Source organism: Staurois parvus, unplaced genomic scaffold (assembly GCF_062004578.1).
Source record: "Staurois parvus isolate SC_StPar_1 unplaced genomic scaffold, SC_StPar_1.0 ptg001420l, whole genome shotgun sequence".
Taxonomy (NCBI): Eukaryota; Metazoa; Chordata; class Amphibia; order Anura; family Ranidae; genus Staurois; species Staurois parvus.
Genome location: NW_028319216.1, coordinates 150,425 through 177,154, shown reverse-complemented (window position 1 = coordinate 177,154; position 26,730 = coordinate 150,425). Strand labels below are relative to the sequence as shown.

Below are 26,730 nucleotides of genomic sequence, written 5' to 3'. Positions count from 1 at the left end.
TTGCTTGGGATATATCCACCAGAGATCTTTAGCTAGACCTATGTCCAGTCCTGGAGACTTCACCTACAAAAATATATTTATATGATATAAAAAGCCCAGAGACAGGCAACAAAAAAACTCACCGTAAAAGCCCTTTTTCCAAGTTCATGGACAGACACGGCTTCTCCTCAGTCTTGACCATAGGGTTTATAGCGCCACCTACAGGAGTAGGCCACTAAGCAGAAAAGTAACAGCACCCACTATGGGCAGTTGATACAGTATAAACCCCTATGGTCTGCCTATTTTTGCCTAGTGTTTCAAGAGTACAAACCTAGTTCCCTACTGGGACCTGTGGTTCCGTAGCGGTTTTCTTTTTTCTGAGATTTTTTCCTTTGGGGATCAACAACTGGGCAGGGCAAAGGGCAGGATAATCTAGAATCAGTGGTCACCCCACTCTAGCCAACAGGGCGTGCAGACCTTTAGCTCCGTGCTGGGTCAGCCCCAACAAGTCCCATCCTTGATCAGGATGGCCAGCGAGTTAAAAGTCTTGCAGGGACACATATGACTGGACACCGGAGACCACGATACAGAGACACCCGATATAGAGACACCGGAGACCACGATATATATGCCAAACTCTGTGGCTGTGCCCCCCACTTCGGTGGTGAGGAGGATCGGTCTCTTTTCAGGGCCCATCCATAATCACAAAGAGAATGTGACCTTCACAGGAAACCGTAGTGGACAGGTAGACACAAACTGCCCGGACCACGTCCGAGACCCAAGGAGTGTGATACAACCTCCTCAGGGTGCAAAGAAAGTGGACAAAGTGAAGGTAGGACAATGTATTTATATGAAAAAGAGATACCACCCACGGAAGAAAGGATGTGGTTGAACAACCACCACATCCTTGTGTAGGCCAGAACAAGGCCACCAGTGTCAACCTTGGCACGTGGAACTGAAGGGAAGAAAAATGCGACCTTACCAAGAGAGCATGAGCAAGGGAATGTCCCCAAGATTCACAAAGGGAGGCTTATGAAGAATCAAAAGAACAAAGTTCAATAGCAGCTGAGAACACACTGGGGGTGCAACATGACGAACCCCTCAGAGAAAAATATAAACCAAGGAGAGTGTGGCTAAGAGACTGAACAGGACTTCAAGGGTGCTCAAAGCAAGCTTGTGCACAATGCAATGCTGGAGAAGGCAAAGATGTGAGCCACTGAGAAGTCTTAAGCCAAGATCGAAACCTGTCAAGGGTGATAACTCTTCCGGGGGGTACATTCACATAAAAGGAAGCACTGGGACTGACAGCCACCTGACTTCTGGAACCTGGCTTGCAAATGCCAAGCATTAAACAGTATGCAGGGTGAAAGATCTTGCCTTTGGGACAAAAGATCATCCCTTAGAATCAACTGCCACACCACGTCAGCATACCAGGGTTGATGAAGCCAAGTGAGGCCAGGCCACCAGAAGGATTAGAATCCCTTTAGCCTTTATCCTGCGCAACTGACGAGCGGGAAACAGAAAAGGAGGAGAAAGAAATGAGATGAAAATGGCACCATCAGAGCATATGTTGTGCCTGACAAACGCTCCTGCCACAAACCACAGCACTAGTCTTTGGAAACAGGATGTCAGGAGCCCCACCGTATACAGAACAGTTGAAACACTTCCAGGTGTGGAGGCCACTCTCCCTGATCCAGCGCCTGGTGACTCAGGTAATGCAGAGCCAGAATGTATATGGCGGAGAGAGCCCTGTATATGAAACTCTGCCAATCAAAGAATTCTGGACCCTTCCAGCGCCGCTGTCACATTCCTCAGGCCACCCTGACATTCAGCTTAGGCCACCGATGTGGTATTGTCCAATCGATACCTGACCGAGCACCCACAAAGAATCTCTGTCCGCAGCTCTAGATATAATTTAATCATTCGAACCTCTAGGACATACAGTATATCGGTAAACAGGCATGCTCCAATGTCCAGCAGCCTTAAGCCAACCTTGGCGACTGCTCCCCAGCCGAAAAGGCTGGCATCTGTAGTGACCACCGCCCCCACTCTTGCAGGATTTTGTCGAGAACTGCGCATCCAGAACGGACACCATGATGCCCAGAAACTGCAGACAGGATCACAACTAAACACACTTGTGGGACAGCAGCAGTTGAATGGGCAAATGAAGCCTCCAGAGCTTATCCAGTGGAAGGAAGACTTAGGTCCGTCAAGGCAATCCAAATACTCCAGCCTTCTGTTTGGGGCAGAACAGACTGTTCAAGGTACAGGACCCATCCAACTCCTGAAAATGCTATCCATCAGCGCAAAATGAGTTAACAGCTCGGAGGAGAAGACCATCCAGATAACCAATCAGAACAGCCCCCCATTGTCTCAGCAACATCAGGCTTGAAGACAGCACTGTGGTAAGCATCCAAGGACTAGAGGCCAGAGCAAAGAGGAGTGCCACAAACTGGTAAAGTGTGTCCCTACCCGCAAATAAGTAGGCGGCATTGGTGCCAATCCCAAAGGAAAAAGTGTAGGCATGAAACCACGCTATCTAGGGAGGCTAAAAAATCACCTGTAGGAAGGGTAGCCACCACTGAATGAAAAGATCCAATATACATTTCTGCCCCACCACGAGAATATTCAGGCCTCAAGGTCCAGGATGTGATGACTCCCACTTCTTTCAGAACTGTAAACAGGATAGTGAAAGACCCCTGATCTCCCCCCGTGTCTGGAATCTGGGCTGTCTCTCCTGGAAGGAAAAAATCATGCCCATCTCATTAAGAGCCTGCAATCGAAGAGGGAAACACTGCAAACAGGAATAAAAGAGCATGTCTGGTGGATATACACCTTACCCAGGCTCTACGGCCTGGGAGGGGAGGAAAGTGAACCCCACCCCAAAGTCTTGAGTGGGCAATCTACATACCGATGGGGGGGGGGGGAGGCTTGCTCTTGAGCTTAGTTTGTAAGGTCAAGCCCGTTTTGGTCCCTGGGGAGTCTGAGGGGCTTGGAACCCTCGGCTAAAGGACGAAGAAGCCACATGTGTGTAGATGGGTAGGGTCCCTGTGGCACCTTCCCAGGTCTGGAACACGGAAGAAAGGTACTCTACCACCTGTGAGGCCCTTGAAAATGTCATCCAGGGGGCACCTTGAAAGGAAAGGTGACCGGTTCCTGTTAAGACTTCCAGTCCTCAGATCAACTTCAGAGAACCCAGTGAAGTACTACTACCAAGTCGGGGAGCTAGGAAGGCAAAAGGGGGGGGGGGTGAGGACTATGGGAACCAGGTAACCAACCCTGTGCCAACTGACCCCAGGGGCATAGGGGGAGAGGGGTGAATGGCAAAGGGACCCAGGCCTATGGAGGGAGAAGAGAATCCCGTAGGGCTGACCACCCCAGAGGTACCTGTGCCCAAGTTAGGGTGGGGGGAACATTTACTTACCGATCCATGGAGATTGCGGGTAACACTTCAGAGAAAGATCCTCCTCAACACCAAAGTGTGGGGCCTGTCAGCCCCCAGTCATATGTGTCCCTGCGAGACGTTAAATTTGCTGTCCGCCCTGATCCAGGAAGGGGCTTGTTGGGACTGACCCAGCACGGAGCTAAAGGTCTGCACGTGCTTGGTCTGACCAATGGATCTGGATTAACCAGCCCAGCTGTTGATTGAAGATCTCCACAGGAAAAATCCCAGAAAAAAAAAAACTGCTACAGAACCACTGGTCCCAGCAGGGAACTAGGTTTGTACTCCTGAAACACGAAGCAGAAATAATTGGCTTGCCTATAGCAGAGAAGCTGTACAAACTAGGACTAGGCAGTGATGTGTTCTTTTTCTGCCTGGTGTCCTACTCCAGGGCGGTGGTGCTATAAACCCTATGGTGAAGATTGAAGAGAATCTGTGTTCGTCAATGAATGCAACAGAAATGGTGAAAGGTCTGATGGATAAAACAGATCAGGAAAGACTTCAGAAACTTAATATTAACAATCTGGAGGAAAAGAGGGAAAGGGGAGACATAGCTGAAACCTTTACATACATCAAGGGGGTGAAAAAGGTTCAGGAGGGTAGTATTTGCAGTATGAAGCCAAGTTCAAAAACATGGGGACATGACCTCAAATTAGCAGGACAAAAATTAAAAACTAATCTTAAAAAGTATTATTTTACACACCACTTGGTCTTTTTTCTTGTTCAATGTTTTTAAATAGTTATACAGCAAAGGTGTAACAATAGTCAGAGAGCTAATCTTAAAAAGTATTATTTTACAGAAAGAGTAGTTGGTGCTTGAAATAGACTTCCAGCAGAAGTAGTGAGTAAGTCAACAGTAGGTGAATTCAAACATGCTTGGGAAAAATGCAGACAAAAAAAAAGTTATATATATATATATATATATATATATATATAACAAAAATGGGGCAGACTTGACACATCACTAGGTCTTTTTTCTTGTTCAATGTTTTTAAATAGCTATACAGCACAGAAGTAACAATAGTCAGAGAGCAAGTCTCAAATGTTTACATACAAGAAGCACCATCACCATTAACGATGAAATGTGGAGAAGTCGATCCAGGTAAACCATATTTGTATGAAATTTGAGTACCTCTGAACAACCTCAGGTTGCATTTGAGCCCTTCCTGCATTGCGTTTTTGCCACTTTTTTTTCATTTTTAAAAGATGTTCTTGTTGCTATCAAAAACACGGGTAAAACACATCAAAAACGCAATACATGCTTTCTGCAACATTTCCATTGAAATCTATAGAAACAAAAATACAACTTTTTGCATTCAAAAAAGTCCCTGACCCTTTCCAAAGAACGCACCAGGTAAAAATGCACAGGTGTGAACATGTTCCATAGGAAATCATGTTAAATGGACTGTACTGCATTTCTGCCAAACACAAAACGCTGCAAAAAATGCTTAGGTATGAAGGGTAACAAACTGGCTGTTTGTTTCTCCATCCGCATAATAGCATTATGTGTCCCAGCCCATTCCCTCATAGAGGGAATCACAGTTGTTTTCCAATGTCTGGGAATAAGGGTGCTGTAATGAGGAAATGAAACTTTTTTTAAGGAGAGTTATAGACCCAGGTCTATAAAAGGAGGGCCGCCTCTGGGGTCTACAGCCGTGAGCAACCTGTGATTTGTTGGCATAACTGAAAAACAGGACCAGAGGGGCCACCACAAATGTTTCCTAACGGTTCCCCACACCGCCAGCAATTATCATGAATCCTACAGGAAATCCTTTGAAAGGGCTGGCAAAGGGACCAAAGCCTATGGAGGGAGAAGAGTACACCGCAGGGCTGACTGCCCCAGAGGTACCCATCCCCAAGGAAAAGCATCTACTTAACGATCCATGGAGGTTGCGGGTAACACTCCAGAGACAGATCTTCCTCAACACCGAAGTGAGAGGCCCTGTCTTCCAAGGTAATACTATGACAGTCTTTGACACCCAGTTATATGTGTTCCTGCAAGAAATTTAACTCGCTGGCCGCCCTGATCCAGGATGGGGCTTGTCGTGGCTGACCCAACACAGAGCTGGGTCCGCTTAGGTCAATTGGGACCACCTAGTAAGAGCTTAAAGTTTTGCTATTGTGCATAGCTAGAAGCACTTATATTAAAAGGACTTGTCCCATTCCTGATCAGTAAGGAGGTGGCCTAATTCGCTCTCCCAGTCACATGTATAATAGGAGCGGTTGGGGAAACCGTGAGAAAGGGCAATAGTGTACAGCCTTGACACTATATGCAAACAATCTGGGTCATGAAGACTTAGGGCTTCAAAAGATGTTAAGTCTCTATGGAGGGTGCCAAGAGTGAATAATTTTGCATAAAAGTGTCTTAGCTGGAAATACACTAGCCAACTAGGGCCATCCTCAGCAAAAAGATCAGGTAGGAGTTTAAGTCCAGAAGGACCAATAGCCCATCGTATTGGTGAAGAGCAACCCAAGAATCCTGGACAGAACTGGACAGTCTGGATTGCCTAGCACTGGGGTGAGGCATCCTACGAGAAGAAATAGTTAACCATCGTACTGCGGAGTCCCAGACCTTCGGGTCTGAGATGAGGATTGCGCTGGTGGCTTACATGGAGGAAAAATCCCCAGTGGGGATGTTAGGTGCAAGAGTGAGATGTCCTGTTCCACGCATACCCATAGCTTGGGAGAACCAGGCTGGAATTTTGCTAAGGACTGCTGCCATATGATAAAGTTCTAGATGTTGCAACCCCGCACACCCCTCAAATTGCAGGGCCACAAAATGTATTGTCTAATTATTTACATAAAGAGCTTCCCATTTATATTTATATATGTTCCTTGGTTAAAAACTTCACCCAGCTGTTTTTGACTTTTAATTCATTTCATTGTCTCTGATGGGTAAGGAAATGTTCAAATATTACCATGTAGAATGATGGTAATGTTCTAAACTTTTGAGTCTAAAGTCTATTAGGCTAGGTTTACACTAGTGCGATCTTGATCAGAATTGCAGTGCAATACATTCTCATTCGATCTACAGGAGGCATGCAGTTTAGCGTAGTTTACAGGTAAAACCCCAATTTCAGCTTTGGACTCTCAACTAAAAATACAGTGGGAGGTTAAGAAATATTCTATACTGCTATAGGTCAAACGGGTCGGAGAGTGATAGGTATAAGTCCCTCCCTGCATGCTGCCGTCACTCTGCTATGTTGTAATTGTTCTGCATCAGCACAATCCTGATAGGCAGGGTCATGTTGGTTATTCATTGTCCCAGTCCAGTTAGCTGCAGTTTAATATACAGAAAAAGCAACAAAAGCTAGTTGCATGGCTGGAGCTGCCAAGATAAGAGATCTTTTAAGAGTCTCAAATTTTCCAACAGCAGAAACTTTAAAAGATGGATTATCTTTATTACATACCAGTAAGATGATTGATTACAGTTGCAAGAAAAAGTATGTGAACCCCTTGGGATTACGTGGAGTTTTGCATGAATTGGGCATAAAATGTGCTCTGAACGTCATCTAAGTCACAACAATAGAAGAACACAGTCTGCTGAACATAATACTACACAAACATTAGACGTTGCCATGGTTTAATTGCACATAACACTGTAAACATTCACAGTGCAGGGAGGAAAAAGTATGTGAACCTTTGGACTTAATACCTCCTTTGGCAGTAATAACCTCAACCAAACGTTTCCTGTAGTTGCAGATCAGACCTGCACAACGATCTGGAGTAATTTTGGACCATTCCTCTTCACAAAACTGTTTCAGTGTAGCAATATTCTTGGGATGTCTGGTGTGAATCGCTCTCTTAAGGTCATCTCACAGCATTTCAATCGGGTTGAGGTCAGGACTCTGACTGGGCCACTTCAGAAGGCGTATTCTGTGCTGTTGCAGCCATTGTTTTGTTGAATCACTTGTATGCTTTGGGTCATTGTCCTGTTGCATCACCCATCCTCTGCGGAGCTTCAGTTGGCGGACAGATGGTCGCACGTTTTCCTGCAAAATGTCTTGATAAACTCTGGAATTCATTTTCCCATCAATGATAACAATCCGTCCAGGCCCTGAGGCAGCAAAGCAGCCCCAAACCATGATGCTCCCTCCGCCATGGAGTAGAGTGTGATGTAACACCTAGATATCCACCTCTCAACTGAACTTTGAGTGGTTGAATTTTAGCTCCAAGTTTGAAAAGTTTTCACTGTGAATTGAATACCAGCAAAATATAGCAAAATATGCCGCTATTTAACACCATACCCTGTCAAGTAAGTCCACAATACAAACAGTGCCTTGAAAAAGTTTGTATACCCCTTTACATTTTCCACATTTTGTCATTTTACAACCATAAACATAAATGTATTTTATTGGGATTTTATGTGATTGACATCTAGAGTGACATTTTTGCCCATTCTACTTTGCAAAATAGCTCAAGCTCTGTCAGACTGGATAGAGAACATCTGTGAGCAGCAATTTTCAAGCCTTGACACATATTCTCAATTGGATTTATGTTTGGACTTTGACTAGGCCATTCTAACACATGAATATGCTCTGATCCAAACCATTCCATTGTAACTCTGGCTGCATGTTTAAGGTTGTTGTCCTGCTGGAAGGTGAACTTCTGCCCCAGTCTCAAGTCTTTCGCAGACTCTAACAGGTTTACTTCTAAGATTGTCCTGTACTTGGCTCCATCCATCTTCCCATCAACTCTGACCAACTTCCCTGTCCCTGCAGAAGAAAAGCATCCCCACAACATGATGCTGCCACCACCATGTTTCATGGTAGGGATGGTGTGTTCAGGGTGATGTTTTGCTTTTAGGCCAAAACGTTCAATTTTGGTCTCATCTGACCAAAGCACCTTCTTCCACATGTTTACTGTGTCCCCAAATGGCTTCTCATAAACTGCAAACAGGACTTCTTATGGCTCTCTTTCAACAATGGCTTTCTTCTTGTCACTCTTCCATAAAGGCTAGATTTGTGGAGTGCACGACTAATAGTTGTCCTGTGGATAGATTCTCCCACCTGAGCTGTGTATCTCCTCCAGAGTTACCATGGGCCTCTTGGCTGCTTCTCTGATTAATGCTCTCCTTGCCCAGCCTGTCAGTTCAGGTAAACAACCATGTCTTGGTAGGTTTGCAGTTGTGCCATACTCTTTCCATTTTTGGATGATGGATTGAACAGTGCTCCGTGAGATGTTCAAAGCTTGGGGTATTTTGTAATAACCTAATCTCCACAACTTTAGCCCTGACCTGTCTGGTGTGTTTCTTGGCCTTCATTATGCTGTTTGCTCTAGTGAGAACATTAGTATGTTCTCTAACAAACCTCTGAGAGCTTTACAGAACAGCTGTATTTATATGGAAATTAAATTACACACAGGTGGACTCTATTTAGTAATTAGGTGGCTTCTGAAGGCAATTGGTTCCACTAGATTTTAGTTAGGGGTATCAAAGGGTGCTGAATGCATGCCACATTTTTCAGATTTGTAAAAAAATTTTGAAAACCATTTATCATTTTCCCTCCACTTTACTGTGCCACTTTGTGATGGTCTATCACATAAAATGCCAATAAAATGCAGTTATGTTTTTGGTTGTAACATGATAAAATGTGGAAAATTTCAAGGGTATATGAATACTTTTTCAAGGCACTGTAATGTACAGGCTTCCCCATCCTGGCAGGCATATCCCCGAGTGAGTTTTCCAGGGATTTGGTTCCACAGCAATAGACCATGACCTAGACCTGCGTCTGGGAGGGTCTTTCAAAAACTTGCCAGTGTCCAATAGTAATGGGCCTATAACAAATGGTGTACAATAAAGTTGCCTGTGTCTTCCACTGTACAATTACGATAGCTCACTTTTTCAAAAGTTGTTTAGCAGTTACAGATTAATATACAGAAATGAATGTCTATGAACTGTATGTATGTTAGATAACACTGTTACAATAGCTGCTAACAGAGTACCTTGGCCACTAAACATTCATCACACACTTTTTTTTTTTATAATCAGTGAACTAAGAATGTCTGTAAAAATGTATACCTATACATATTGGGACCCATTGTGTTGGCATTAGTGCATGCACACTGACCTGCTGTGTTGATCCTCACAAGAATTCTGGATGGCAGTGGAAATCTGTTCCTCCTCTCCTTCCTTATCAGCACCAAGGGTGTTTTGTGAAACAGAGTCTCCATTGAGAGAAGAAGCTGAACATTTTAAATAAAAAAAAAATGATAAATAAGTAGCAGAATTCCTCCCTCCATTTACTGTATTTCGCCTGCCATGTAGAATGATGGTAATGTTCTAAACTTTTGAGTCTAAAGTCTATTAGGCTAGGTTTACACTAGTGCGATCTTGATCAGAATTGCAGTGCAATTTTGTAATGCAGCTGTAGTGCTCCTTGGTGCGTTTGATACATTTTTAATGTGTGTTTTACTATTCCAACTCATCACTGCTTTCAGTCAGCAGGGATGAGTTTCCATTGGTTAAGGAATCAGCATTCACCAGTGTCATAACCACCACTGACTCAGACCCACTGTCAGCAACACGGTTGAGTCATTGGTTGTTAGGGAGCCAACACCCGCTGGTGTCCTAACAACGATGACAGCAGAATATAAAGAAAAGAACTGGCATTAAAACAAAAAGCAGCATGAGGGTCCACCACAATCCTTACCTGACCCTTCGGGTCTGGTATGGATTTTAATGCATGAAAATTAATAAGACCCCTATCCTAGCAGACCAGGAAAAGGGGGAGGGGGATCAAGCGAGTGCCACCCCCACCTCCTGAACTATACCAAGCCACATGCCCTTAACATGGTGGGTGGGGATTACGTTTCTGGGGGTGATATGCGGGATAGTTTATTAAAATCTAGAAGGCCCTTTTTAAACAAGGAGGCGCCCAAATCCTGCCCCCTCCTCCATGTGAATGAGTATGAGGGTATATAGTACCCCTACTTCTTCACAAAGAAATATCATAAAGAAATAAAAAGGCAGCTTTTGACGAGTCCTTTAATTATTAAAAAAAAAAAAAAACACAACAAAAAAAAAAACAAAAGGGGCGGAGACCTTGCCCCAATGATGTCCCTTGGAGATCCCACCTTATGATATCATATGAAGTGGGGTCACCCCATGATCGGACTCCTATGACATCATAGAGTGGGGTATTCTAGGGCTATTACGTGTCATAGGAGGTGGAGTCACCCAGTGGGTGAGCACTGCCCCTATGATGCCATAGGGCATCTCTGAGGGTTGTCATAGGGAAGGCGGTGCTCACAGTGTCAAGTAACAGAAGTTGCCAGGCTTCGTGGGTTTTTTTTCTTGTGAGGGTTGGCGGCTGGCATTCATTATAGGGCTGAAACCAACAATGATCGATTGAAAATGTAATAATTGATTAGTTGGCCGATCATTGTTTAGCATAAAAGGTTAAAAACTTCAAAAAACCTTTGGTGTATTAATTTAGTTAATATGTGTAGCAAAAAAAATATTCTATGCAGTGGTAAATATAAAACCAACTATATGGTTAGGGAACAAAATATCTAATCCACTCTGAGAATAACAGACAAAAGAGATATAATATATATATATATATATATATACACTGTGGTGTGAGTATAGGCATTAGACACTCAAAGTTCTCAAGGAACCTTAAGGAGCTCCAGAGTGCAGTGCGCAGAAGACTGGATTTTCAGTTTCTTCCCGGTTTAATAACCCTGGATCAGGGTCTGCAGCTTGGAGACTTTGAAAAGATTTGTATAGGAAACATTTTTCAAATCTGTGCCCAGGCAGGTCTTACTGAAGACCTGCAGGCATTCCTTATAAACTAAGCCTGGCCAAGGATCAGAGCTCCGTCAGGAGACAGACGTACTCCCATTAGGAGAGGTGCTCTACTTAGGAGACAGCACTCCATGCTGAGGAGAGATTACTTACCTAGCGAGTATGGGGAACTGGGAGAGCTGAGGTAATTAGGTGAGTCCAAGGGACTGAGGGAATCTGTAAGTTTCAGAGTAGTGCCAAGAGATACCCCATTGGGATGCCAGGAAGCGGACCTGTGTAGCAGGGGGCCCAGAGAGCCAGGAAAGACTGTATAAGAAACCAGTGGGAAAAAGCAGTGTGTCCCATGATGTATATCAAGAAATGGATTTTACAGGTAAGTTGAAAAAATATCCAATTTTCTTTATTGTACATCACGGCACACAGAGCAGGCTATAATCCATTACTCTCTGGGATGTCCCAAAGCAATGCACTTGAGGGGACACAGACAAAAAAAACCCCATTATTAATCCTAAGGAACCTACTCCACTGACATTTGTTTGTTAATAACACAAGATAATCCCACACTCCTGGTAGAGTGTGTTTTTACCCAAAAGGAGAAACTGTCTTTCAAGCCATAGGCTTGAGTTATTAACTAGCGGACCGATGGTGAATTAGATGCTGCCTGGCTCTTCTTCCCGAACATTCAAGTCTGACTGCTTGATCTGTGCAGATAACCTTAAATAAATTCAGTCAGCCTGAACCAAATCCAAAATGTGTAGAGCTTCCTCTCCTGGTGACTGTGGGAAAAAAGAAAGGCAAGAAAATGGGAAAACAGCCAAAACCAAAGTCAAATCCCAAAGACACAAAATGGTTTAACAGACAGTTTTGAGTAGACACCCTGAAGGAAGGAACAAAACAACGAATGAGAAGCAGATAGAGCTTGCAACTGGCCTTTAAAGTGGCAAACTCTTACCATTCCTTCAGAGTACTGTGCTGTGGCCCAGGACTCCTGTGTGCATGCCTGTCAGACGGCCAGAGCTTGCGAATCCAAAAGAAAGACCGAGTGAAGATGGAAGCCTCTGCAGCAGTGACAGCGTGCCACTGGAGGGCTTCGTTTTAAGGTAAGTCCTAGATAATGTGCTAGTAGCACATTATGACATTACCTAGCAGGAGACATTTCTTTATTTTCCCTGTGATTTAATGGCACTTAAAGGCTAATTTAACTCCTGTTTGGAGAAAGGCCAAATTTGAGCAATCAAAAACTTCCAAGGATGCCACTTTCTGGATTTAAACCAGGACACATAACACTTCCAAGTCATATCGTAAATCCCCCTGGATGCTGGATTCCTGTCTGCAACACAGTAGGGATAACCAGCCCAGAGACACCCCAATCATTCAGCACTTGGGCTTCAATAGCCAGGCCACCGCTGAGCAATTGTACAACAGGATGCAAGGCTGGTCCCTGAGACAGAAGGTCTGGCCAGATCGGAAATGCTCAAGGGCTGTCAACCACCTTACTAAGTCCACCTTTTGTTGAACCTGGATGTCAGAATATGATTCACCTTCTTATGGGCAGCCTAACCCTAGTGCCACCCTACTGATTGGTACATGTCACTGCCGTGGCATTGCTGGACTGAACTTTTACTTCAAGACCCTGCAAACGGTTTGTCCAGTGATCCAGTCAAAACCGAAAAGGCTGGAACTCCAGAATATTGGTAGACAAAACTAATTTCCTGAGGAGACCAAGATCTATATAGGTGTGACTTCCTGTATGGGAAGGGGTATATAGGGTGGGACTTCCGGTCTGCCAGTGTCCATTCACCTGTAGGAGGCGCATAACCAAGATAGTAATGATAGCCTGTTCTGTGTCCTCAGATGTACAATAAAGAAATGTAATTTTTAGTGAGACACACCCAAAGGGAAATTCATCTAAAGGGATGCAGACCCTGCTACTTTCTTCACTAGAACCCTGCAAGCGCAGCAGCTGATTGATAATTATAAAATCACTTCACTCACATTCACTTTGCACATGGGCACAGAGAAACAGCTATTTCTTCAGAACAAAAGGTAGGAATCTGCAACAAAATTTGTTAACTGCTTCCTGCATCCTGCACAGGTGCGCAAAATCACGTATTTTGCATTACCGGGTAGGGGGTGCACGTGAGGCGTGCACATGCCCTACCCGCACCGCCTTTTGTGGCCGTCAATCACTGGGTCCTGGCAGCTGATTACTTGTCGGCACCTGGTGATTGCAGAGGATCTCCAACAGGGAGAAATGTCTGTAAACAAACAGTTCTCCTCCCTCTTGGCTCGTGCACACTGCTTTGGATGACTGTGAAGTGAAGCACACGGACACAGACCCCTAGTAAAACACACCCAGCACACAGTTAACCTTTTGACCGCCCCTCATGTTAACCCCTTCCTGCCCAGTGCCATTAATACAGTGTCAGTGCTTTTTTTTTTTTTTTTTTTTTAGCACTGATCACTCTATTGGTGTCACTGGGGATGTCAGTGACACCAAGTCAGTTCCCCCCCCCCCCCCCCCCAGTGTCAGAATGCCTCACTGATTGACGCCATTACTAGTAAAAAAGAAAAGTCCCAGTATATATACCGCCATTTGTAAACGCTTTAACTTTCACTTAAATCAATTTACACTTATTTTTTTTTTTTTTTATAGCAAAGACATGTAGCAGAATACATTTTGGCCTAAATTTATGACAAAATTAGATTTTTTACATTTATTAATGGATGTGTTTAATAGCAAAAAGTCAAAAATATTGTTTTTTTTCCTCTCAAAATTGTTGGTCTTTTTTTTTTTATAGCGCAAAAAATAAAAAAATTGCACAGGGAATCAAATACAACCGAAAGAAAGCTCAATTTGTTGGAAAAAAGGATGTAAATTTAATTTGGGTGCATCATTGCATGACCGCGCAATTGTCAGTTAAAGCAGCACCGTAGCACAAAAAATGGCCTGGTCAGGAAGGGGGGTAAATCCTCTGGAGGGCAAGTGGTTAAAATCCCTGCAATGTACATAGGTCACCCAGAGGGGAATGTTTTTTTCTGAACAAAAGTGGTGTTACTCTTTAAAAAGTGTAGGGATAACCAAATCTGATAGATCTAAGTCCTTGGCTAAGGACTTAGCCCAGGACTTGGGCTTCTCCAGCCAAGCCAGTGACTGTTCCTTGGGAGAGAAGATGCAGACAATCTGGGAGGGCTGAAAGAGAGTCGAGCAAGGGTCACATAATTAGTTTGTAAGGTTGAATAAAGACACTGGTCCATCTGATTCAACCTCATTGTATGTGTGTTTGTTACTACCAGTTTCAATATCTCTGTACATTGCATTTACTAAGAAACACATCTAAAAGCTTTTTGCATTTATTTACACTACTCACTGACACAACCAACTTGTGGAAAGAAGTTCCACCTCCTTACCTCTCTTACAGTAATGAAGCCTTTACTGTATGTGTTTAAGATTGAACAGCTTCTAGTCCAACTTCATTGTGTGGATGCGTGTCTTCTTTAGACACATTGGATCAAATAATTTTCTCCTAATTATACAGTCAACAGTTAAATATGTATATTAAGAGTTCCTTCTCCAGGGAGAATAAGTATTTTTTGTAGTCGTTCCTCCAGCCCCCTTATTAGCTCTGTTGCCCTGCTATCAACTCTCTAATTCAAGGATATCCTTCCCGACGATCAGTGACCATGACTAGAAGGCATATTCAAGACAGAACCATTGTTTAGTAAAGTGGTAGAATTATAGTTTTATCGCTTGAGTAAATACAATTTTTAATGCAACTTTGCTTGCTGCAGCTTGGCAATGCTATTGATCTACAAGGACCACCAGATCCTTTTCCATCTCCTGTTCCTCCAGATCATTTTCTATCCTCTATTACCTCAAAGGGTCTCCCCCCAAGCAAGTAACTTGCATACATATTAACTCCCAAGTGCATTACTTTACATTTTTCAGTATTTAACCTTCATCTGCCAGAGAGTTGCCCTTAACTAGCTACTTGTAAAGTAGCTATAACCTGTTGTGAAGTTATTGTCCTGCTCAGCTCGGTATTATCAGCAAATTCCAAGATTGAACTATTCATTCCAACCTCTATATCTTTTATAAACAAGTTAAACAGACTTGGTCCCAGGACAGCACCCTAGGGCATACTGCGAACAACTCTAATCCATTCAGAAAACATGCCATTAATCCCCACACTCTCGACGTACTCTTGTAACCAATTTTCTATCCAGGGACATGAAATGGCATCAATGCCAAAATACCCTAATTTGTAAATTAAGCATTTGTGATGTACTGTATCTAATACCTTAGCATACCTGATCCACTACGTTCACAGGCCTTTCTCTATCCAAATTAAAGCCTACTTCCTCATATTCCCTTGAATATTGGTACCATGTTTGCTTTTCCCCAATCCAGTCAGTAAGTTTAACCACTTTTGGGCCGCCTGCCCGCAATTTACTGCAGACTGGCGGCAGCTACAGGACCAGTGACGTATCTGTACGTTGCTACTCGTTTGCCTACACAGGGGTGCTTCGCCCCCGAGCGGGTGCGCAAAGCTACCCCCACCACAGAACGAGAATCCCGGTAATTATGTGATCACTATGCATGACAACACAATGACAGCAACACATTTATGACTCTAATTCATAAATGCATTGCTTCTGTTCCTGGAGAGCGGTGATTGATTCATAGCTCTCACATGACACATGGGTACAGCACCCTGTACCATGTGACCAGCTGGAACCAGTCACAGATCACTATTATATTGAACTTTATAAAATTAAATGAATTTAATACATTTATGACAGTTCAAAGCAAGCTTTTCATTGATCTTCATTGCTCAAAAAAACAAAAAAAACATCCTGATCACCCCCCAAAGAGTAGTACAATTTTACTATGGTAACCATTGCACTACTCTGATGAAAGTATTTTTAAAAATAGTAAAAAATAATGTTTAAAAAAGGGTTTTAAATTTTTTTTTTTCAACTACTTGCCGTCAGCCATCAATGCGCGGGTGAGCGGCGGCTCTGGGCAAAGTGACATAATCTTACGCCGCTTTCAATTTCTGGTTGTGCGTTCCCTCCTCTGCTGCCGCCTATGCCCTCCAGGGAGAGAAGAAAGAACACAGCACTGAGTAAAAGCACTACATTTTACGCACACGTTAGATTAGCACATTTAACTTTGATTGTCAGGGTTGACCTTTGATCACCCCATCATGCAGCCAGTGCCATTAGTACAGTGTGAGTATATATAGAATTTTTCACTGATCACGGTATTACTGCCACTAGCGACATCAGATTGCATCAGGGTCAGTTAGCACCCCTCCCAGCCAGGGTCAGCTAGCGTTAGATGGCCCGCATTCTATCGCACTAACGTTATAGGTCGCTGATCGCCGCCATGACTAGTATAGTGTTTGTACAGAACTATACTAGTGCTTTGTATAGTGTCCACAAAAACGCAGTGTTCACAGAATCGGCTGTGATACTCATCAGTAGTATATAGCAAGTCTTGTAACTTCTATCAGCATCCAGCTGAGCACTGGTTAAAGCTTGTAGGAGTTTTCACTCTAATCTGACTGTCCTATGAGGCCCCCTCACCCTCTCTGTCTGGACAGTGCTGATTGGCCCTGTGCTGATCACATGTTCCCTTCCAAAGAAAAATAAAACTCTCTAGCATACACACTAAACTGAGCATGTGTCAAGTGACTCCTAGAGCTCTGTACCATCAGTAGATGGAATGGGGACAGTAGAAGGAGAGGATCAGAGAAGATGGGATCAAACAACCTTTTTACACAATAGGTTCCCTTAGGTTCCACAGTGAGTATAGCAAGCATGCTTTACTAAATATACAGACTGATTTTACTGTTGTGGGTCTAGTAACACTTGGACACAAGGACATTGGATGAACAGGAAAAAGCCCAAAGACTGCTAAAGCTGCAGGTAGGTCAGAGACTGAGCAACAATGGTATAAGTATGCTCGAGGCCTATGAGGGCATTAAAGATGACGCACGCCCAGATGTAAGCTGTCCTGTACCCTGTCCATTTCCCAGAGGGAGACAACGTTGTGGCTGCATTAATTTGATATATTTGAGTATATATTGATCATAATATATTTTATTGGAGTATTTTATTGGATCTTATTGAAACTTTTTTGGAGTATTTTCATTGGAGTATATACCTTTTTAGCGCTGCACTTTATATATATATATATATATATATATATATATATATATATATATATATTTATGAGGTTTATGTTTTGGTTGCCTTACGAGCTATAGCTGCTATTATTTGAAGCGCTCACTGATTGCATTTATCTTTCATACAGCCTGCATAACTGCAGTGAAAAACTCCCCTGGTAAAAAAAAAAAAAAAGACAGGGAAGGGCCCACATATGATGGAGCTATGAGCCTCAAGCCTATAGAGACTGAAAAAGCAGGTCATGAAATCAACAGACAGTAGTAGGAGGAAAGGGGAAAACACTGCAGGTTGCCTAGGTAGAGCTGCCTGCATTTCCTCTGCTTTGCACTGGCAGACATGACCCATAGTGCCACAGGAATCCATTCATCAAGTAGAATCTGTCAACATGAGGGCACTAAGTGTGGCATCATCAAGCACTTATTGCTTTCAAGTATTCTCCCATTCAGAACATGGGTACTGGCCTTTCCCATTGCAAAAGACCACCAGTGCCCATTCTCACCATGGAAACTGAATGATCCAAAGGTAAAAATACATGTGGCCAGGCTATATGTGTGACAGATAGAGCTTGTGTTCAGAAGATTAGGATTGTGGTGGAAGCTTACCACACACTTTGTCACATTGCTGTTCTAGGATGAGAGGAAGAGCCCAGATACTCACTGGGTACTCCGTTGAGAGTAGCACTAAAGCCACACAACAGAAAAATACCCCCAGCTGCTAGTAAGCCGCTCTGCACTGCGCTGGGCAGGATGTCATCATGCAGCATCAACCCAGCCACAGCTCTACCCCTTCATAACATGGGCATCAGCTTGCCTATGCACAAAATGGCTGCCGGCACCCACCCTCAGGATGGGCACTAGAGCTTCTGCAAAAGTACAGTGCCCATATGCTGCATTCACACAAGATGGCTATTGCGACTGCCCCAAAATGCCCATCAGTGCTTCAGCCAAAGAGCACAAGCAGATGAGACACGGGTACTACAGCATAGCTGACTTATAGAGGCAGTTGTCTGGGTCTGGTATGGTGGTAAACACAGGATATCCGAAAATGCACAGTGGCAGAAATAATACAATGGCTAGTTATACACACAGAACAGGGGGTAAACACCAACCAACCACTCCAATACACCCTTGAGTAAAGGACATGACAGATCTCTTCTCTGTGGGAAAGGGGTCACTGTTCACCCTGGGGAGACATTGTGACAAAGAAAGGAGGTTTCTTGGTCCTATGCCCCCCCCAAGTGAGGAAGAGGAAGGCTGCCATTAGGGTCAGGATAGGGCTGTTACAGGTGAATCTGTACATAACTATGGATCTGTATGCACTTGATGGCTGAGCTGGGGAGACTGTAAAGATATATAGTATCCTACCCATCACCCAGCTCACCAGGTCTCTGCACATGTTCAGTTTAGTGTGTATGGCTAGAGAGTTAAATTTTTCTTTGGGAGGGAACATGTGATCAGCACAAGGCCAATCAGCACTGTCCAGACAGAACAGGTAAAGGGTTATGCAGACTCATAGGACAGTCAGAGCAGAATGAAAATGCCTCCTACAAGCGTTAACCAGTGCTCAGCTGGACTCTGATAGAATTCACAACACTTGCTATATAGCAAGTCTTTTTTTTTTTTCTTCAGTGAGACATGCAATCTCCCACAGTACACGCAACATGGAAATGCAATTATTTTAGTAAATATAAACTGCTAAATACCTTTCCTCATCAGCAGTAAATCCCTGCAAAATTAAAGGGAACTAAGACTCCCAGCAGGGAGTTTAGGTCCCTAAAGTGGTTGTAAATCTCAGTCATGAAATCAGAACAAAGCACATATATCTGTAGTGCTTACTTGTCTAGCTCCAAAACTCTAAGTGTCCGTTCTTTCTAGTACTATGTGAAGGGGGGGGGGTTCCCTTTCCTCCAATCAGCTCTCACACAATGTACAAGTTCTCTAACTGCAGCTCCCCATCCCCTCCTCCTGTGATACCGACAAAGAAGAATTTTATAACAAATTTGCACTTCTGAAAGAAAGAAGGGAAGAAAGGAAGCGACAAGTAAAACCAATTTAGGAGTATTTGTTTCCTCTGTGTATCACCTGAGGGTTTTAACTTCACTGGGTATATGAGAGGGATAACAACCATTTTAATCTTTGAAACTAGGCTAAAAACCAAGCTGCCGTCTAGCAGGTTGGGACACTGTCAGGAGTGCCCCTATGCTGTGCCTTGTTTTTGTGCCTAGTGTCCTACTCCTGAAGGTGGCACTATAACAAGATCTCCACTGTGTCATTTAATGAACAGATTAAAAAACAATTCCACCTTGGTGATTTGATAAGTGGCAAAAAGATTGATTAAAAAAAAAAATTATATATATATATATATATATATATATATATATATATATATATATATATATTCTCCATTAGCAAACCTGCAAGACATTTTGGAAAACTTTATAATAAATAGATGTTAAACAGGTACGGCTCTCTTCTGCCCACAGCAAAATTTGCACTGACAGAAGCTGCAGTAACTGGCTCTGAGTGCCTCCTAATAATATATGTCGCTACAGTGGCATTGTCTGGAAGGATCTGCAGATGACCCTCTCTTCAACTGAACTGACAGCAAGGTTTGTAAGATTGCTAATCATTATATAATTTGAAGATCTTCTGAACTCCGCTTGAGAGCTTGCACCATCTTCTGCAACCCCAAGAGCTTGTCTCTGGTGTCATCTAAAAACTGAGAATTGCCACAGAAGCTGCATTTGACCTGGTTTATGAGTTTTGCCTGAATATTTAGGGACTGAGAAGAGCATTACTAGATTACGAAGGTGAAAAAACTGAGTGTGATGGGAGTCATTTTGGGTGGGGGGCTCATGAAACCCAGCTTACTTTTCAGAGGTTGGGAGACCCGTCTCACCTCCCCATATCCCTCTTATGTGCACGTCACCCCGTGTCTCTTAGGGGCAAAAGGTGACTAACGGACGCTGAGAATGCGGTTGGAATTACTTCAGATGAAACAATAATATTTATCAGCCATATGAAGACTATTCCTGGATGTTGATTCTGAACTAGACATGTGAATTGAAGGAGTGCCTGCTCTGTAGTGAGATCCTAATTCATCAAACCATTGTCTAGGTGTGAATTCTCATTCACCTTTTGTTTTGGTCACCCAGCCAGCTAACCTAGCTTACTGTTTAGAGTGTTAAGTCTATTTCTGTATCTACTCAAGCGCAGTCTGGGTCGGTTCCGTTACATTGGTAGCAAGCGGTGGAATTGTGCTTCCTGGCTGTGAACACATCCAAACCACCACCGGGATTCAAGATCAGGAAAGTAGATGCCGGTCACCCCAGTGAAGATATGGACCTGGCATCAGAGTTCCTGGGGCTGCTGCGGATCGTTCTTGCAACATACCCCAGGACTGTATCTGTGGATGAGTACCTGGAGCTCAGGCAACAAATTCAGGTGGTGCTTTGGAGTGGAGCCCTCTAGGTTGCTGGTATGTACAAGGGCAAATGCTATCCAAACCCAGGGGAATGGGCCAGGGACCAACGGGAGTTACGGATGCCATTCCTGGGAGAGTGACCCCAGGAGCAATGGGTGACTGGGTGATATCGGGATCTGCAATGGCACGCAGAACAGAAATATTTAGGGGTGACAACAGAATGCTCTCCAGAGGGATATGACTTTGGTGGCCTGGATTGCTATTGGAGAGCCTTACAGATCATTTTGTGTTTGGCGATGAAGGAGGACCTGCGAGAACACAGAGAGGCTGTGTCCTGTCTCACAGGGGTCTCAGAGCTTGAACCAGATCTGGAATACCTACTGATGAAAGAACAGCATCTGAAAAGGGCATAGAGGCAATGCTAAAACATGTTCAGCAGCATGCCCAGGAATCGGCAGTGGAAATTACAGAGATTGCCGTCCCCAAACCTGAAGTGCTGACAAAAGAGCAGAGGTCTGCTAGCCTCTGCCCAGCACTGGTAACAGGGGGTTCCACGGACAGGAAATGGTGAACCCCTATTCCCAGACACAAGTTCCAGAGACTGGGGATTTGATTGACTTTTCTGCTGAGGAGGGACCAGACGCTGTGCCTCCAGAAGAGCTGGCATGAGGGCATGCCACTGTTGACCTCTGCCCACAACAATCAGCACCGCAGGAGCTACAAGAAGAGGATGCAATCGGCACCTCACAACTGCAGCTTGAGCTGATGTCCTTGGATGGGACTTCGGTCTCCACTGACACAACCCCAGAAAAAAGTCTGGCATTGGGACAGGAGGATGTCAGCCTTACTTTGCGAACACTGGGGGATGTCCATTCAAGTCAAAGTGGATAAGACTACAGTCACAACCTGGATACCCCAGGGATGCTGGGCAGTCGGCCCACATCCCCAACAGCAGTTGGCCCAGCCACCCTGTCTTCTCTCCATCGGCTGAGAGGAGTTAAAGGAGAAGGACCAGTCCGTACTTCTCGCCAGCGGCGGGTATGTTCTACGAGAGAGGCAGAGGTTGGCTGGGTGAGTAATGCTATGTTTGGGACAATGTGTTTGGGGTACTGTGTGGGTATGGGCAGTAAGGGACTGGGACTATGGACTAACATCCAAGCCAACCCGTCTGGGGTTTCCTCCAGTGTTAGTCCCATGCCGAAAGGGGAGATATGTGACGAGAGTCACATTGGGTAGGGGGCTCATGGAACCCTGCTTACTTTGCAGAGGTTGGGAGACCCCTGTCTCAGCTCCCCATATCCCTCTTATGTGCAAGTCACCCTGTGTCTCTTAGGGGCACAGGGTGACTAATGGACGCTGAGAATGCGGTTAGAATTACTTCAGATAGGACAGTAATATTTATCAGCCATATGAAGACAATTCCTGGTTGTTGATTCTGAACTAGACATTTGAATTAAAGGAGCCAGACCGCCTGCTCTGCAGTGAGATCCTAATTCATCAAACCATTGTTTAGGTGTGAATTCCCATTCACCTTTTGATTAGGTCACCCAGCTAGCTAACCTAGCTTACTGTTTAGAGTGTTAAGTCTATTTCTGTATCTAGCTGCGTTTGCATATGATCATGTGATCAGTCTCATTGTTATTGTATAAAAAGCCAGTTTGAGTTTAAAATAAGGAGTTCCATGTTCAGACAGACTGGTGTCGTCCAGTCTTGTATGATCGGCTGTGGTGTCTGTTGTCAGTGTTCGGACAGGGAAGTGGTATTCTAATGGAAGTACTCAAGCGCAGTCTGGGTCGGTTCTGTTACACTGAGTGTGGTTTGAACAGCATCCAATCCGCATGATATGTGAAATAACATTGTTTCCTTTGGTGCCTGTTAACATATGTCCAGTGTACCGGCGGGATTCAGTGCATATTGAAAGAGTCTTGTACAATATCTGAGCAGTGCGGTCCAGTTCATGTGCGGATTAAAGCCTTATGACTTCTATGGGAACGGGTTTTAAACCGCATATGTGTGAACAGAATAAAATCCTGATCTTAACCTGTGCTGAACCTGATGTAAACCTGACCTGGACAACTACTGTATCACTGAGCTGTGAAACCTGAGCTTCAATTTGCACTGCACATGTGTGAATCAGCACTAAAGATGTCTGATAAAAATGTATCTACTGAACTGCCAGAATGGTAGATGTCATGTGCTGACTGTGTGTAAAACCAGTGCAGACAAGATTGTTCTTGGCAAAAAGAGAAGACTGGCTAAAGATATCTCAAAAAGTCATAGAAAAAAATGTATTTTGCACTCCCCCCGTCTAATAAAACTACCCGCAGCTGTATGGACCTTTAATATACAAAAACTGACTTGGCAAACGAGCTTTTAAAATTAGGTTACATTATAAACTGCTGTTGATCAAAAGAACTCTAAATAATCCCAACCACAACCTAACCCCTAATACTAACTTTAAGGCAAATGTATACATGATTAATACTATATTAACCACTTGCCATCCTGAGGATTTACCCCCCTTAATGACCAGACCTCTTTTCGCTATTTGGTGCTGCACTATTTTAACTGATAATTGCGTGGTCATGCAATGCTGTACCCAAACAAACTTTATGGCCTTTTTTTCCCACACAAATAGAGCTTTCTTTCGGTGGTATTTGATCACCTGTGTGCTTTTTATTTTTCGTCCTATAAACAAAAAAAGACTGAACATTAAGAAAAACAATATTTTTTACTGTCGGCTATAAAAAAAATATAGCAAACTCAAAGCTAGTCATACATTTAGGCCAAAATGTATTCTGCTACATGGTTTTGGTAAAAAAAATCCAAATATTGATTGCTTTGTGTGAAAGTTCCATAGTATAGATACTGCAATTTACGCCTTTTTTTGCTATACAGCGCTGCACTGATTTAACTGAAAATTGCGTGGTCATGCAATACAGTACATAATTGAAATTTGCGTCCTTTTTTTCACACAAATAGAGCTTTCTTTCGGTGGTATTTGATCACCTGTGCACTTTTTATTGTTGGCACTATAAACAAAAACATTTTTGAAGAAAAAAAAAAAACATTTTCTTATTTCTGTCATAAAAAATATCCAAAAAAAATAAAATGTCATAAATTTAGAAATGTATTCTGCTACATGTTTTTGGTTAAAAAATCCCAATAAGTGTATATTGATTGCTTTGTGTGAAAGTTATAGCATCTACAAACTATGGTATAGATAATGAAATTTACACAGCTTTTACTTTCTGACTGTCCATCACATTTCTTGACGTGCTAAAATACCAGGACAGTACAAACACCCCCAAATGACCCCTTTTCGGAAAGTAGACACCCTAAGATTTATTTTTTTTTCCACAAGTTTTTGTAAAATGAAATTTTTTTCTACACAAAGTTGTCATTTAAATTATATATTTCTCACACAAGCCATGGGTATATGTGGAATTACACCCCAAAATATATTCTGCTTCTTCTACCAAATATGGTGATACCACTTGTGTGAGACTTTTTGGGAGCCCAAGCCACAAATACAGGAGCCTGAAAACCAATGACCACTTTGAAAGCCTGAAGGTGCGTAACTTCCTCATTTCACTTCTTCACTACCTATCACACTTTTGGAGGCCCTGAAATGCCAGGATAGCACCAACTCCCCCCCCCCCCCAAATGACCCCTTTTTGGAAAGTAGACACCCCAAGGAATTTAAAAAGAGGCATGGGGAGTATTTTGCAGATCTAATTTTTTCAAACAAGGTTTTGAAATATAAAAAAACTTGTGGCAGCAAATGAGATCGGGGGGGTGCATCATCTCCCGCTGCTTGCAAAAGCAATCCTGCAGCTAATTAGCCACTAAGATTGCTTTTACATGAAAGCCCATTATTATTATTATACAGGATTTATATAGTGCAAACAGTTTGCTCAGCGCTTTATATTATAGCGGGAGACAATACAGCAACAATACAGTTCAAAACAAGAGGGATTTGATGGCCCTGCTCCTTGGACCTTACATCCTAGAATGGAGGGGTTAGAGGTATACAAGGTAGTAACTGTGGGGGATGGAGTGGTTGAAAGAGTAGAAGATTCCAGTATTAGCTGAGGGCAGGATAGGCTTCCCTGAAGAAATAGGTTTTTAGAGATTGCCTAAAAGTGAGCAGAGCAGGCGATAGTCTGATAGAATGGGGTAGAGCGTTCCAGAGGATGGGGGAAGCCCTGGATAAGTCCTGGAGACGAGCATCGGAGGAGACAAGGGAGCTAAAGAGTAGGCGGTCTAGCGAGGAGCGTAGAGTACGGTTTGGGTGATATTTGGAGACAAGATTGGTGATGTAATTTGGGTAGTGTTATGAATGGCTTTATACGTTATTGTTAGTGTTTTGAATTTTATCCGTTGGGCAACGGGAAGCCAGTGGAGGGATTGGCAGAGAGGGGTGGCAGATACAGAACGGTTAGTAAGGTGGTTGAGTCTGGCAGCAGCGTTAATGATAGACTCTTCAGGGGATAGCCGGCGAAGAGGTAGGCCAATGAGGGAGTTACAGTAGACGAGGCGAGATATAACAAAGGAGTGAATAAGTTGCTTAATGGTTTCCGGGGTTAGGAACGGTCGTATCTTGGAGATGTTGCGGAGGTGAATACTACAAGATTTGGACAGCGATTGGTCTGGGGCTGAAAGGACAGATTGGAGTATCAGTTTTGGATTACACCTAGTACCCTGGCATGAGCGGAGGTACTGATGATTGTGTTATCGATCTTGATGGAGAAGTCAGCACAGGGGGTATGGGCTGGGGCGAATACTACGAGCTCAGTTTTGGAAAGATTGAGTTTGAGGAAGTGGTGCGACATCCGTGCCGATATGTCACTTAGTAGGCTTGTAATGCGAGTGGAGACTGAAGGGATGAGGTGAGGGGTAGAAAGATAAATTTGTGTGTCATCAGCATAGAGATGGTAATTGAAGCCGTGGGAGCTTATCAATTGACCAAGGGAGGAGGTGTAGATGAAGAAGTGAAGGGGTCCAAGGACAGAACCTTCAGGGACCCCTACAGAGAGAGGGAGTGAAGAAGAGGTGGCAGCATTATAGGTAACACTGAAGGAGCGCTGTGTTAGGTAGGAGGAGAACCAGGAGAGGGTGGCGTCTCTGAGGCCAAGAGAGTGGAGTTTTTTTGAGGAGGAGGGGATGGTCAACCATATCAAAAGCTGCGGAGAGGTTGAGTAGTAAGAGTACGGAGTAGTGGCCATTTGTTTTAGCAGTTAGTAGATCATTAGTGAGTTTTAGTAGGGCAGTTTCAGTGGAGTGTAGAGAGCGAAAGCCAGACTGTAAAGGGTCGAGAAGGTTGTTGTCAGTGAGGTGGGAGCTCAGGCGATTGTAGACTAAGCATTCTAGTTTAGAGGTAAATGGCAGCAGGGAGATGGGTCTTAGGTTGTTCAGGTTGGTGGGGTCCAGGGAGGGCTTTTTAAGTATGGGAGTGATGTGCACATGCTTTAGAGGGGAGGAGAAGGCACCAGTCGAGAGGGAAAGATTGAAGATGTGAGTGAGTGAGCATGGGATGGAAGAAGAGGGCGACCGTAGTGGTTGTGAGGGGACAGGATCCCGGGGGCACGTAGTGAGGCGGGCTTCTGAGAAAATCTTGGTAACCTCTTCGGAAGTAGTGAGGTCAAAAGAGGAAAGTGTTGAGGGAGGTTTAGTATAAGGAATGCTGAGTGTGGAGGATGTCTGTGCAGTGGCGATGTCCCTACGAATTGCGTAAATCTTGTTTTTGAAGTGATTTGCAATCTCGTGAGCCATGAGTAAGGTACTGGGCGGAGGTGGTGGAGGTGGATAAAGTAGAGAGTTAAAAGTAAAGAAGAGATGAGGACAGGAAGAGAAGGTATTAATAAGATTGACAAAGTAGGGTTGTTTGGCAGCATGAAGGGAGGAAGTGTATGTTAAGAAGGCAGATTTATAACTGGTG

The 26,730-nt window shown here is 43.7% G+C and overlaps 1 protein-coding gene across 1 annotated transcript in view; it reads right to left on the bottom strand.

The window, feature by feature from the left end:
• Positions 1-26,730, bottom strand: part of LOC149436095 (hepatoma-derived growth factor-related protein 2-like) — a gene marked incomplete at its 5' end in the record, with an annotated part of 239,706 nt that overhangs the window by 79,676 nt on the left and 133,300 nt on the right. Inside the window, one exon of the mRNA XM_089662056.1 lies at positions 9,490-9,604. Coding sequence (XP_089518182.1) covers positions 9,490-9,604 — 115 coding nt within the window. The remainder of the gene's footprint in view (positions 1-9,489; positions 9,605-26,730) is intronic.